Source organism: Corella eumyota, chromosome 3 (assembly GCF_963082875.1).
Source record: "Corella eumyota chromosome 3, kaCorEumy4.1, whole genome shotgun sequence".
Lineage (NCBI taxonomy): Eukaryota > Metazoa > Chordata > Ascidiacea > Phlebobranchia > Corellidae > Corella > Corella eumyota.
Window position 1 is genome coordinate 3624173 of NC_137492.1, and position 14612 is coordinate 3638784.

The 14612-nt window shown below is 32.6% G+C and overlaps 1 protein-coding gene across 1 annotated transcript in view; it reads right to left on the reverse strand.

The window, feature by feature from the left end:
* Positions 1-14612, reverse strand: part of LOC145745130 (sushi, von Willebrand factor type A, EGF and pentraxin domain-containing protein 1-like) — a 29044-nt gene that overhangs the window by 4409 nt on the left and 10023 nt on the right. The window contains exons 20-46 of the mRNA XM_082563124.1: positions 14000-14092; positions 13556-13786; positions 12806-13031; positions 12542-12734; positions 11666-11923; positions 11085-11280; positions 10372-10513; positions 9892-9997; positions 9033-9258; positions 8061-8229; positions 7525-7659; positions 7091-7211; positions 6713-6833; positions 5996-6197; positions 5727-5832; positions 5155-5346; positions 4827-4959; positions 4102-4232; positions 3566-3768; positions 3082-3280; positions 2846-3019; positions 2536-2758; positions 2262-2383; positions 1984-2134; positions 1522-1685; positions 923-1098; positions 470-576 (exon numbers count right to left, since the gene is read on the reverse strand). Of these exons, the coding sequence (XP_082419250.1) occupies positions 470-576; positions 923-1098; positions 1522-1685; positions 1984-2134; positions 2262-2383; positions 2536-2758; positions 2846-3019; positions 3082-3280; positions 3566-3768; positions 4102-4232; positions 4827-4959; positions 5155-5346; positions 5727-5832; positions 5996-6197; positions 6713-6833; positions 7091-7211; positions 7525-7659; positions 8061-8229; positions 9033-9258; positions 9892-9997; positions 10372-10513; positions 11085-11280; positions 11666-11923; positions 12542-12734; positions 12806-13031; positions 13556-13786; positions 14000-14092 (4500 nt within the window). The remainder of the gene's footprint in view (positions 1-469; positions 577-922; positions 1099-1521; positions 1686-1983; positions 2135-2261; positions 2384-2535; positions 2759-2845; positions 3020-3081; positions 3281-3565; positions 3769-4101; positions 4233-4826; positions 4960-5154; positions 5347-5726; positions 5833-5995; positions 6198-6712; positions 6834-7090; positions 7212-7524; positions 7660-8060; positions 8230-9032; positions 9259-9891; positions 9998-10371; positions 10514-11084; positions 11281-11665; positions 11924-12541; positions 12735-12805; positions 13032-13555; positions 13787-13999; positions 14093-14612) is intronic.

A 14612-nucleotide genomic window follows, 5' to 3' on the forward strand; every position in this document is an offset into this window, starting at 1 on the left:
GTTTGGGATATTATAGATTATATTTGCCCAATAAACAAGCTGCTGATTATATGTAGGCTTGACTGTAGTTCATATATTTTTTTTTTGTATATATCTTTATCCTCGATGTGGGAAAGTCGAATGCGCGACTTAAACATAGAGTAACATCAGTTACTCCGACCCAGTCTCGAGTTGCCTGCGGCAGTGTGGGATATTATAGATTATAATTGCCCGATAATTATACTGCTGACTAATTGCTGGCTCACCAGGAGCTCATAGCGTTTACAGCGCCTTACTCAAGGGCGCTACAGCTTGAGATCAGTGGGGATTGAACCCACAACCTCATGTGTGGTGTAGCAAGTGTTCTTACCACTACTCCAATTCACATATATTATCTTCTATGCTTCATTATATATAGATTTTTGTTTTCACATTTTTATGTTTTATAATATGGGTCCTTTTTGAATTATGTTATATTGAAAAAATTTACTTCATGTTTGCACTCATTGGGTCTCCACATTCAAAATGTTGCATATCATCATCTACGTTATAAAAACTAATTCCTAATACTGCTGTAGTTTCTGTCTTGTTCACCGGCTAAAAAATCACACATTAATTTGGTAATTTTAACTTTAGGAATTTAACAGTAATTTATATTTATTTATCCTCAATGTGGAAAGGTCAACTTCACAAGCTAAATATAGAGTAACATCAGTTATCCCGACCCAGTCCTAAGTTGCTTTTGGCAGTTTAGGATATTATAGATTATAATTACTTGTTAATTAAGCTGCTGATTAAATGTTGGCTCAGCAGGAGTTTATACCATTTATAGCACCTTACTCAAGGGTGCTACAGCATGGGAGCAGTGGGAATCAAACCCAGAACCTCATGTAGTAAAGCCAAGTGTTCTTACAACTAAACCATGTTGCTGTTTTTTTTTTACCTGAGCACAACCCAGCTTTCCAACATTGAACAAACATTTTCCTTTCCATTTCCACACATTCGTTGCATCCTGGTTACTACATTTATCCATTCCCCTCCATCTTAGTGTCAAGTATTCGTCCACGTGAAAACAACCAATCAGAGGGGTGCGTGTAACAAGTAGAAATAATTGTTCTTCTAAAAAATAAAATATTTTTTTTTATAAATATATTTTTGATTTTTGAAGGCAAATTAACCATTTAAACTATAGCTGGTAATATAGTGTAGTGGGTATAACAATTAGGTTGACTGCATAAGGTTATAGGTTTGATTCCCACTGTTTTTATAATGTAGATCTGTTACAAAAGTTGCTATAAACAAAACAAGATCCTGCCAAGCCAAAAACTGACCAGCAGATTAATCAAAGAGCAGTTATAAACAATAATACTCTAAACTGCCAAAGTCTACTTAAGACTGGGTTGGGGTAACAAGTTCAGGCAGTAAAACGTATATGTTACCAGTGGGAATTAAACTTAAACCTTAGGTAGTAATGTTTAGTTTTTAATGAGGTTGCTAATATGCATTAGTTTTGTTGTACAAAAAAACAATTTTTTTTTATACCATCTTCTAGAATTTCTTCTACTGCTTCTGGTGCTAATAAACAATGAGGTAATGGGTCAGACCATACACCGTTATTACAAGTTGTTGTAGCCGTCAAATCACCATTGTCCATTTGTGTATCTTCCATGCAGTTAATTGTACAAGATTGTCCATGTTCAGAGTTCCTATAAAAAATAATTTAAATTTTTTTATTTTCGGGGTGGAAAAGTTGAATTTACAGCTTAATTGTAAAGTTAAATATGTTACCCAGACCCAGTCTACAGATGCCTTTGGTGGTTTAGAATATATCACCAGATAGTTTATCAATTAGTTATCTTTTGATCCATATATTAGTCCATTTATAGTGTTTGAAAGCAGTGGGGATTAAACCTAGGACGTTACATAGTAAAGCCAAGTGCTTCAAACACCAGATCATATTGCCTGTACGAAAATTACTTTACAAGTAAGTATAAAAATAGTTACATTGTCGTGCAGTCTTCACTGTCAAAGCTGGCATACATAACAGGCATGAGAGGTGAACAAAGTTGTTTGCATACTGGAACAACCGGTCCATTTCCTCCCCATTTTCCATCTGATTGACATATTCGATCGCTATCACCATCTTCTATAAAACCTAAAAAATATTGTTTTTTATTTATTTAACGCTAATATCTAAATTTTAATAAAACAAAACGAAATTGGCAATTAAAACACAATCAATTTTTTAATTTAAGTATAAAGTTAATTAAGTATAAAGTTACCGTTATCACAATCCATAAACACAGCAGTCCCTGGCACTACAGCAGCATCTGACCTCATGGGTGAGTAAGTCACTGTTGCTCCTGCACTTGTAGCCTCCGGACACGTAAACTCCTCAGCACAACTAAAAAAAAAATAATACATGTTTTCCAAAAAAACAATTGGAGACTTGGTCAGGGTAACTAATGTTACTCTATGTTTAGGTTATGCATTTGACCTTCCCACATGAGGGGATAAATAACAAAAAAAAAATAAAATTTTTTAAAATAATTTTACATTGGAATCGGTCCTTCCCATCTTCCCGTCTCTTCACATGTTACATCCTCCTCCCCACTAACTAGGATCAATCCTACTGGACACGAGAAGCTGCACACGTCCTCCGCTTCCTGAAGATCAGTTACACAAGATGAGGAGGTGATCACCTTCATGCTTCCTCCTGTAACTAAGGAACCATCGGTTGTTGCTAGGTAGGGATCGGAAGAGAGTAAAGGACAAGCCTCTATAAAAAATTTTTTTTTATTAGGATGCAGTGGGAATCAAACTCGGGACCCAATGTTGTAATACCAAATGTAACTTAAAATTTTACTTCTGCAAGTTGCTTTAGTCCCCGCCCATTCTCCACTTGATTGACAGGTCAACACTGGGTCACCAACAACCTTATATCCATCATCACACAATTGTGTACATGCTGTCCCCTCTAATACTGTTAAACCTGAACACTCTGCTGGGCTAGCTGGGGTAATAAGCCCACTACAAAAAGCTAAAAAAAATATTTTATTAATTTACCAAAAAAAAATGTTTTTTTATTTAATTTTTTTTTACCTTTGCAGAATGGTATATCTGCTGACCAATTAGAAGCTTTGCAAAACACCATAGAAGCACCATCCAGGTAATAACCAGATGAGCATGAAAAATGACAACCAAACCCTTTGTGTAACCCCTCTCCATTTTCACAGTTGGGGGGTGACATTAATAACCCCTCAGAAGGTGTAGGTTTAGTGCAAACCCCTTCCAATAAATTCTGCAAAAATTTTTTTTTTAATAATTTAATTGCAAATTTTTTTACTTATATTTATCCTCGATGTGAAAATGCCGACCTCACAGCTTATACAAGGAAAAAAATTTGTTACCCAGACCCAGTCCAGAGTTGTCTTTAGCAGTTTTTGATATTATTAATCATATTACCCAATAAATAACCTGCTAATTGATTTTCTAATGAACAAAAACTGTTTATAGCACTTTACGTAATAGCACTACAGCATGAAAGCAGTGGGAATTGAACCAAAGACCCCTTAATAAAACCTACCTCGGCTACACACGAAGTCATTGGCATATCCCAACTCCCATCTGACATACAAGTCATATCAATTGTAGATAGAGCAGTGGATTGTATTTTAAATCCACTATCACAGGTTACTGTACAAACTGTATCAGAGTTAACTCCTAAACTTGAACAAGTAGCGGGACTGATCATCATACCTGGACCACTGGTCAAGGGAGGACAAAAACCTAAAAATTGTATTTTGTTTTTAAAGTTAAAAAGATTAGTAAGACATTTTCTTAGGCCAAAAACAAAAAACAATTTCTTTAGTTTTAATTTTTTATTTAAACAATTTAGAAAATTTATTTAAAATATTTTTGTGTTAGTTTTAATTATATTTTATATATTTTTCCAAATTAAAAAGGCTGCCCACAAAGCTACTAAAAGAAGCAATAAAGACCCCATTTTGAAAAGCCAAGTGTTCTAACCCACAAAAAAACACAACTTTTAACTTTTATTTTTTTAAGTAAAAATTATATCAGCACTGACCAAAAGTCAAAAATTTTAATTTTTTAACTTACCCATAGATTTAAATGAGCAGATAGAACCAAAATTCATATCTGGTCCATATCCCATAAACATCGAACTAGGTTTTAGTGTATTAACTGATATAACTGGTTCCATTAATGAATTCATACCATAATCAACATACCTAAAAAAATAAAATTTTAAACCAAAAATAAAAATTTTTCGATTTATTTTTTTTTATAAAATCAACTTCTTTAAAAACGAGTAAACTTAATTTTTTTTGTTTATATTTTTATCTTTAATGTGGAAAGGTCGAATGCGCGACTTAAACATAAAGTAACATCATCTACTCCAACCCAGTTCTGAGTTGCCTTTAGCAGTTTGGGATATTATAGTTTTAATTGCCCGGTAATTATACTGCTGAGTAAGTGTTGGCTCAGCAGGAATTCATATCAATTATACCGCCTTACTCAAAGGCGCTACAGCATAAGAGCAGTAAAGATTGAACCCACGACCTCATGGTGGTGTAGCAAGTGTTCTTACCACTACACCACGCTGTCGTTAATAGTAGTCATTGGCAGTTTAATATAATAAAAACTTTTTGTCTAATCATTACCTTTATAATTGTATTTATGTTAAAAGAGCCATTCAGTGCTGTTTTGACATGACAGCAGTGGGTATCGTACCCAGAACCCGAAACTCAAAGTCTACTGCCAATAGCCGTAAATTATAAAATAGAGTTTTACACAAAGTATTAAATACAACAATATTAACAAACTTTGTGTTATCCAGAGTAACAATGGAGTCAGGTTTATGTTGGTTCATACAAGTCCACAATTGTGAAGAAGTTTCATTACAAGGTTGTGCAGTTAATGTTCCTCGATCCATTTGTGCTGCAGTTAAACACAATCCTAAACAAAAAATCGAATGAATTAAAATTGTTGTTTTTTTTGAAAATAAGCTTAAATATTGGTGAAGACAACCCAAATCCAAGAAAAAAAAATATACAAAAAAAAGAAAAAAGCTGACAGTAGGAATCAAACCCAAAACCCTGTGTAGTGATCTACAGAATCTTAACCACTGCAACACACCAGGTTTTTACATACCTGTTACAACATCTTGTATCATGTCACCATTCCACCTCCAATAATATTGTGACATTAAACTGTCACAACTCATCTTCATTACGTCCAAACTATCTGGCATACTCCCATCCTCTGGCACGATGACAGACAGACAAGGATGTTCACTGTTAGATTCTACAGCAGCCATGGCAAAAATCATAAACTGATCATCACCTAAAATACATTTAACAATTTTTTTTGGGGGATCTTAAACTTTTTTGGATTTTAACATTTTAAGTTTATACAACTGCAATTTTTTAATAAAAATCTGACTTAAGATGACTTTACAGTCTAAAAAAAGGGTTAAATATGTTACCTTAACCCAATCTTAGGGTTCTTTTGACTAATTAATTTATTGTTTTATTTTTAGCCCATTAGGAAAACTGTTTAGAGTTCGTAAATAACAAAACAAAACAATATGCAAATGATGGGAACTAAACCCAAAACCCCAAGCAGTATTACCCAATATCCATACCCTCTAACATATGTCCACTTTTAGTCTATAAAACTAATTAATTATTGTATAGAGTTTTTCGCTAAATGACATAACTTACTTATGCAGGTTAGGTTGGTGGAGCTGTACGTCCCATCTCCCATACAAGTCACTATATTTGTTGCATTCTCACTATAATACCCAGGATCGCATTCAAATATACACATCTAAAAATTGAAATAACTTTATTTTAGTAAATTTGAGAGATAACATTGTAATATTCTAAAAAAAATTAAAATAAATAAAAATTAATTTTTTAATTCAAATTTAAATTTTTTTTGCAACAAAAAAACAATTAAAAAAAATTTAACCCAAAAAAATCCCCATTACCCCATCATAACAAGTGACGTTGGCATGATCAGGAGCTTCAGGTATTTGGGGACAAGCTGAAGCACAGGTAAGCTCCAGGGCCCCCTCCCATACCCCATTATTACAGAACAAAGATTCTTCGTACTCCCCATTCGAAAGGGGGGTGTCACCCGCACATGTCAACTTGCAAACTTCATTGTGGACAGTCCCACCAGAAGTACAACTAAAAATTTTTAATTTTTCTTATTTTTAAAATCAAATTGGTAAATAAGGGTTAAGGTTGTTTCTTGTTGGCATGGTCTACGGTTCAATCCCCATTATTGTCGGGTTTTAACAATCTCATTTTTGAACCTTTTTTTAGTAAATGGCATATTTTAGATTAAGTTAATATTTTTTATTAAAAATGCACATTTAAATTCGTTGGCATGTAGTTAGAATACTCGTTACATAAGGTCTTTAGTTCGATTCCCACTAGATCCTTGTCATAGCTTGAGTGGAGCGTTATAAATGCTACATCAAAAAAAATGAACAGGCTTAAATTTTATATATTTTAACCATATAATATACCAAAATAAGCTAAGACTGGGTTAGAATAACAATGGTTACCTTATGTTAAGGCAACGGAGTCAAATCCTACTTTTATAAAAAAAGTACAAAAAATTTAGTCAATTTAAAAATGAAATGATGCATAATTACAAACAAAGTTAAAATATGTTTATTCAGTTTAGTTCACCCTACCTTGCAGAGTCATATATTTTTCCTGCAGTTGCAGATAAAACCGGACATTTCTTGGCACATCTTGCATCTTCAATATCAGTCCATACTCCAGTTGGAAGACATTCTGTTGTTGCTCTTGTACCTATTTTACAATTTATTCATAATATTTAAATATAGAAATAGTTAAGGTCTAAAATCTTATTATATTCAACAAGTTTAAAAAAAATAAATAAAGTTAAAAAAAAATTTTTTTTCCTACAAACGGGAAGTGAAAAAATTTGGTATTTATTTTATTATCAGGGCCAACTGTGAACAATAAATATTTTTTTAAAAAATAACTTAAAAAATATGTTGTTAAAAAATATTGTTTAATTTTATTTAATTATTAAATAAATGAACCTGCAAAATCTCCCTCATCGCAAGTAAAAAAACACTCCTGCCAAGTATTTATCTTATCACCTCGACATTCATCTGGTTTGACTGTTAGACCTGTAATATTTATACCTGGACATACCCCCTCCTGAAATACAAAAATTTTTTGTCATGTTTTTATTTATCCTCAATGTGGGAGGGATGATTTCACAACCAAAATAAAAGGTTGGGATAACTTCAGTTATCCCAACCCAGTCTCGAGTGTCGATTTTTAAAACTTTGTTAAAAAAAATAATGTTTGAAACCAAATTAGGCAGTTGGATTTGAACCCAGGACCTCATGTAGTGAAGCCAAATGGTGTAATCACTACACAACAGAGACCTTTTATTTTTTAAATTTAGGACTCATTTTAAGCTTTTGGTTTTAAAAATTTATTATACATAAACAGTTAACCTACTCACCACTTTAAAAGAACATAATGATGCTGTAGTCTCCAGGTCTGAGTTAAATATAATCCAGAATGAAAATTCATGAGTCCATGTTTGTAATAAAGGACCTAGTTGTTCGTAACTTGAATCTATACTCAAATCTGTTCCCTATAAAAACAACATTGCAAAAATTTAAATTTTAACCAATAATACTTATTTTCCACCTAATTTTTTTTTTAATACAGCTAATCCCAATTTAAAAATTATTTTAGTTACATGGCAGTGTAATGTAGTAATCAAAACACTAGGATTTAATATATGAGGTCTGGGGTTTAATCACCACTGCATTCAACTAATAAACCTTTAAGTAAAGTGCTATAAATAATTCAAACTCCTGCCAAGCCAAACCCCAATTGACAGGTAAATTATCAGATATTGTAATTAATTATTTACAAAACTGCCAAAGGCAACTTGAGACTAGATCTCAGTTACACATTTTACTATATATAATAAGACCATTAAGTCTGCCTTTTTAATTCTAAGATAATTAAATAAAAAAATAAATGCACCTTTAAAAGAAATCTGTATGGAAAATGTGCATCACAATTCCATGATTGTAGACCATCAGTAGCATTACATATCTTCAGTGTTAAAGGAGTGTCAATTTGTGGAATAGTTGAACTTAAACATAATCCTGTTCCCATGTGCCTCAAGTTGCTGTCCTGATGCCAGTACCACCTTTAAAATAGTTTCAACTTTAAAATATTGTTTGTGAACATATAATGAAAAGCAAATCACCAATTAAAAATGAAAACCAATGTTACTACTTGTGTTAAAAATGATAAAAAAATAATTTCAAAATTGTTAATAACTTTTATACTAATCTAGTCTAGTCTACTGGTCAATAATAATTAACTTTTTAATAAATTTAGTTATCTATGATGTTGACAGGTCGACTTCAAAGTCAAAATAAATTAAATTTTAACCCCCCAACCCAGTCTTAAGTTGCTCTTGACAGTTTAGGATATTTTTTATTTAAATTGCCTGATAATTGGGCAGTTAATTATTTTTTGCCTTAGCAAGCGGTTACACCATTTATTGCACCTTACTTAAAGGTGCTACAGCATGAAAGCATAGAAAATTAAACGAAAGACCTAAAGTAGTAAATCCAAGTGTTCGTTCTAGTACCCCAATGTTATAGATTATAATTGCCCGATAATTATACTGCTGATTCGTGCTGGCTCAGCAGAAGTTTATACCATTTATAGCGCCTTACTCATGCTGTAGCGCCCTTAAGTAAGTCGCTATAAACGGTTTGAACTCCTGTTGAACCAGCACTTAATCAGCAGTATAATTATCGGGCAATTATAATCTATAATATCCCAAACTGCCACAGGCAATTTGAGACTGGGTCGGAGTAACTGATGTTACTCTATGTTTAAGTCGCGCATTCGACTTTCCCACATAGAGGATAAAGATATATTCAAAAAAAAATGTGTCAACCAAAAAATAAATATACCCAATAAAGAAATTCAACTTACATTGCTGCGTTGCCAGCTTCAAGACACAAATCTGTATTAGTTAAAAAGCCAATATCCCATTCTCCTATATGCATGTTTAGGTTCTGTCTTGCTGCCAAGCATTTTGTCGAGTTCTCGATTTGTTGAACTATAGTGAAAGCTTGTTGCTCCTGTTTACAATATGGTTCTGGAAGCCAGGAACCAAGTCCAGAGCAAGTCACTTCACTGTTTTCTACAGGTGTATAACCTTAAAAAGTTTAAGAGTTATGAAAAAATAAAGTCTAAAATAATTTTGTTAAAACTAAAATTTTGGGCAAAAAATAAATTGATAATTTTTAAATTGATAAAAATTGATAAATTTTTTTGTTACAAAGTAATTCTGTATAAAATTAAGTTTTAAAGCTACACAGAAAATAAAATCTAAATTATTATTAAAAATAATTCTGTTATACTTTGATATGAAACAGCCTATAACTTGAGCATTTTTTTTGTATATATCTTTATCCTCGATGTGGGAAAGTCGAATGCGCGACTTAAACATAGAGTAACATCAGTTACTCCGACCCAGTCTCAAGTTGCCTGTGGCAGTTTGGGATATTATAGATTATAATTGCCCGATAATTATGCTGCTGATTAAGTGCTGGCTTAGCAGGAGTTTGCACCGTTTATAGCGCCTTACTCAAGGGCGTTACAGCAGGAGACCAGTAGGGATTGAACCCACGACCTCTTGTGTGGTGTAGCAAGTGTTCTTACCACTACACCACGCTGCTGGTTAAGCATAGGTTTAGTATTTTTTAAATCCTACTATATCTTTGTTTTTATTATTGTTAAGAACTCATTTTAACCTGCTATGATTTATAAAATTAACTGATTATTTTACCTTCATTGCAAATAAGAGAACATTTTGTTCCAGCCATATAAACATAACCATAACCTGCTGCTGGTATTGGTCTAATATTACCACAATCTAATGCACCATTGTCTATCTACAATAAAAAAATAACTAACTTTATCTATACCTGTCTTTAACTTAGCGTAATACCTTAGTTTGGCTTAAAATAATAATTAATATATTAATTCTGTATTTAAAATTGCAATATTAATAAAATATTGAAATTTTTCTTGCTATATTTAGGTACTTTACCTATATATTAACTGTATGTATGCTGTGAAAATAAGTAAATCTACCTCCTTAAACTTTAAAATTATATATTTGACGCTAATGATTAAGACTAACATAAACATTAAACTGTCAAATTAATTTTAATTAAAAAAAAATTTTTTACACATTTTTTTTGTGCGTCCTTTTTTAAAAAAAATTGCTACCTCTCTAAAAAATTTAAAAGCTCTGTCAAACTACCTGATAGTTGATGCAGGATCGTTCACAGATCGGAGAAGCTGAACTCCACTTCCCATCACTCATACACTCCAGTGAAAGATCACCAACAACAGTCAACCCCGCCTCACAATCAAACGAACAAATGTCACCCTCAAGCTTCGAACTAAAACAAAAACATAATTTTCATTACTAAATGGCAGCATGGTGTAGTGGTTAGAACATTTGGTTCCACTACACGAGGTCCTGGGTTTAATTTCCATTGCTTCAATATAAAACCCTTAAGTAATGTGCTATAAACTATATTGACTTCTGTTAAGTCAAAAATTGATTGAGAGTTTAATTAACAGCAATAAAATCAATAATTTACCAAAATTGGAAGGTAAAATTCACAGTGTAAACATAGGGTAAGTGACACCTCAGTTACCCAGGTAAGTCTTGTATTGACTTTGGCAGTTTTGAACACTATATATCATAATTGTTTAGGTTGCGCATTTGACTTTTTCACATCAAGAATAAAGATATATACAAAAAAAAGAAATAAATGCTTGATCATTAAACTGTTGGATGATTTTTGGCTATTGTAACTTACTCAAGGGCACTACAGCATGGAAGCAGTAGGAATCTTAACTTAAGATCTTATGTATAAAAGCCTAGTGTTCTAATGTATTAGCAATAAAGTTGACTTTTCCATAAAATATGAAAACATATATTTAAATATTGGAAACTAATCCTACTTGTAGGAACAATCTGGTGGTGTAACAAAAGTGTTGACGTTGATAAAAGCTGGAGGACATCTTGCTAAACATTTACTTTTAACATCTTCCCCCGACCAAACTGATGTCGAACTTCCTTCAACCATTCCCAGACACATTCGAACACCTGGTCCGACTCTGTCCATGCCAATCGGACAGTCGATCGCACACTCTGTGCCTGCCAGTCAAAAAATTAAAATTTTTTGTCAGAAATTTTTTTTACATTTTTTATCCTCTTAAAAATGTACTTTTTTTGCGAAAAAAATGTTTTTTTTTTGTATATATCTTTATCCTCGATGTGGAAAAGTCAAATGCGCGACTTAAACATAGAGTAACTTGAGTTACTCCAACCCAGTCTCAAGTTGCCTGTGGCGGTTTGGGATATTATAGATTATAATTGCCCGGTAATTATGCTACTGATTAAGTGCTAGCTCAGCAGGAGTTCATACCGTTTATAGCGCCTTACTCAAGGGCGCTACAGCATGAGGTCAGTGGGGATTTTGTGAAGTAGCAAGTGTTCTTACCACTATGCCACGCTGCCGGTATTAAAGTATTAACCTTACCTATCGTAACAGGACCAGTAGAACACGCTGAAGGTGATATTTCAGCATAAGCGATATTACCGAGAGGTTCACAATTTGACATACAAAACCCAATATTCATTCCTTCTGCTGCAAAAGTCCAGTTACCATCTGCACCGCATGTCACCATGTCGGTACCGCTCTGCACCATGATGTTACCTTGGCACTTCAAGGTGCAGGTGGTACCGGGACGCTGTAAGCCTCGTGAGCAAGTTTCAGGCATATAGTAACCTGATGAATCTGTTTGAATAAAAACATATTTAATGTATATTAAAACAAATTAAGTCAAAGATAAGGGCTTAGTACTGACTGCTGCCAAGTCAAAACAGCCTAAAATGTATTTAGTTTTGCAAGATTATAAGTTAAATATTATTTAAAACTAGCAAAAATTTATCTAAATTCAAGGCAACATGGTGTATTGGCCAAAACACTTGGCTTCACTACATGAGGTCGGGGGTTCGATCCCCTTTGCTCTCATGCTGTAGAGCCCTTAAATTAGGTGCTATAAACAGTATAAACTTCTGTTGAGCAAATACTTAATAAGCAGCTCATAATTAGACAAATATAATCTATAATTTTCAAAACTGTTAAAGGCAACTCGAGACTGGGTCAGGGTAACTGATGTTACTCTATGTTCAGGTTGTGAAGTCGACCTTTTTACATCAAAGATAAATAAATATAGAAAAGAAAATTTCCTAAGATTATAAATTAAATACTATCCAACAAAACAAGTTTTTCAGTATTTATAAATATTAATTTTCCTTTTTTTTTCTTATTTAATTATCACCTTTTTTAAATAATTTATTTTAATATTTTGGATAAACTCAGATTCAAATAAAATTTTAAAATAGTTTTTACCATCTGGAGTTATGGGAGGGCACGGTGTTCCACAAATTGCATGTTCCCCGCTCCATATTCCATCACTTCCACATGTTCTAGTGTAAGTTGTAAGTTCCACCAGCGAAACTGGGATCAACCGTCCCTCGTTACACCCCACCGTACATTCTGTTCCCTCTCCGATCATATTTCCTTCACATTCAGATGGAGTAAGCTAAAAAAATTTCCAAAAAAAAAAATAAATAATTTTATCCTTTTTTTAAATAAATAAAAAATAAAATTTACCGAGTAGTTATATGCTGTTTTAAAACCCTGGCAGGTTGTTTTGCACTCTAGCTCCCCTAGGTGGTCCCACATTCCCGAAAATAAACAATCAATTTGTGATACTTCAGGTTCATCATATCCGAATGGACAAGTCAGATTGCATTTAGCGCCAGGTAGAACGTGATCGATCATCATATATTCATCACAACCACTTATAATCATAGTGTCAGACATAATAGGAGGGCAACTGTAAAAAAGAAAAATTTTGTAAAAATAAATACAAAAAATACATTTTTTTAAAATGGCCTTTAGGCGACGGTTGGTTTTACTACATGAGTTTCTGAGTTAATGGTGCTTATTATAAAAACAAATGTTACTATAAGTTAAGGCTGTGAAGTTATAATCATTTGATGTGTAATATTAAAACATTAACTTAAAAATAAAAAAGTTCTTTGATTTAAATATAAAAATTCAAAACCCTTAAATTTAATGCTGGCAGCGTGGCTTCACTACATGAGGCCTTGAGTTTGACCCCCCTTCTCTCATAATGTAGCATCCTAAGTAAGGCGTTATAACCAATATGAACTCCTGCTGAGCCAACACTTAATTAGCAACAATTTTGCCAAAGCCGAAAACTTAACTGCCAAAGCCGAAACTTAGTTAGGGTAACTAATGTTACTCTACGTTTAGGTAATATAATCGACCTTCCCACATCGAGGATAAATAAATAATCAAATACAAAAAATAAAATCATATTTTATCCAAACTAACACTTTAATACAAGTTGGTTCAACTGCACTCCACTCTCCTGATTCAAGACAAGTCAAAGAGTGAGCTCCCGATAAGTGATAACCCTCGTTGCACACAAACACACAAAAGTCACCATTCTGCCCCTTGTCGTTGATACACCGAGCAGAGTTGGCCGAGACGAGTTGTGAGTTAGGAGGTACTTTTAAAGAGGGGCAATGAGGGTGACATTTTATGCTACCCATAGGGTACCAACTAAAAGTAAAAATCTTAAAATAAAAAAAGGAAATTAAAAAAAATATTAATCTAAAATATTAATTGAATGATCAAATATTTTTTTTAATATTTTAAGGTTCATAAAAATATTATATTATTCCTAAAAAAATATTAATTTCATTTATACTGTAAAATTAAAATAAAATTTAAAAAAAATGTATTTAAAAAATTGAAATTCTAATTATAAATTACCCTCCATATTGAGTACACAGCAAGGTGGAAGGTCCATCTAAATATTTATCTTGATTTGTACAGGAAAAATCACAAGTCCTACCTGCATCAGCTCTGCAGTTATAATATATTTCATCAAATGTTGTTAAAAATTTAAAAACTATAAAAAAGACGTGAAAAAGTAGGAATAATGGTATTCCCAAATGTGAATAAAACATTTTACCAAATAAACATAATTCTAAAAAAAAATTAAAAACTGCATTTTACAAAAATTTTAATAAAAAAATAGGGTCAAATAAAAAAAAACCAATTAACTTTTCAAAAAAAATTTGTTTTTTGGTAACATGTTTTTAATCGAGTCAAAATTTCTAATTGGCAGGATGTAGTGGTAAAAGTACTTGGCTTTACTACATGGGGTCCTGAGTTCGATTCTCACTGTTCTCATGCTGAGTCGATACTTAATCAGCAGGAATATTATCAGGTAAATATAATCAATAACATCCAGAATCTGCAGAAGGGAAAATTGAGACTGGGTCAGAGTAGCTGATGTTACTCTATGTTTAGATTGTAAAGTCAACCTTTTCACATCAGGGATAATGAATAAATAAAAAAACTTGAACAAATAAAAAGATAT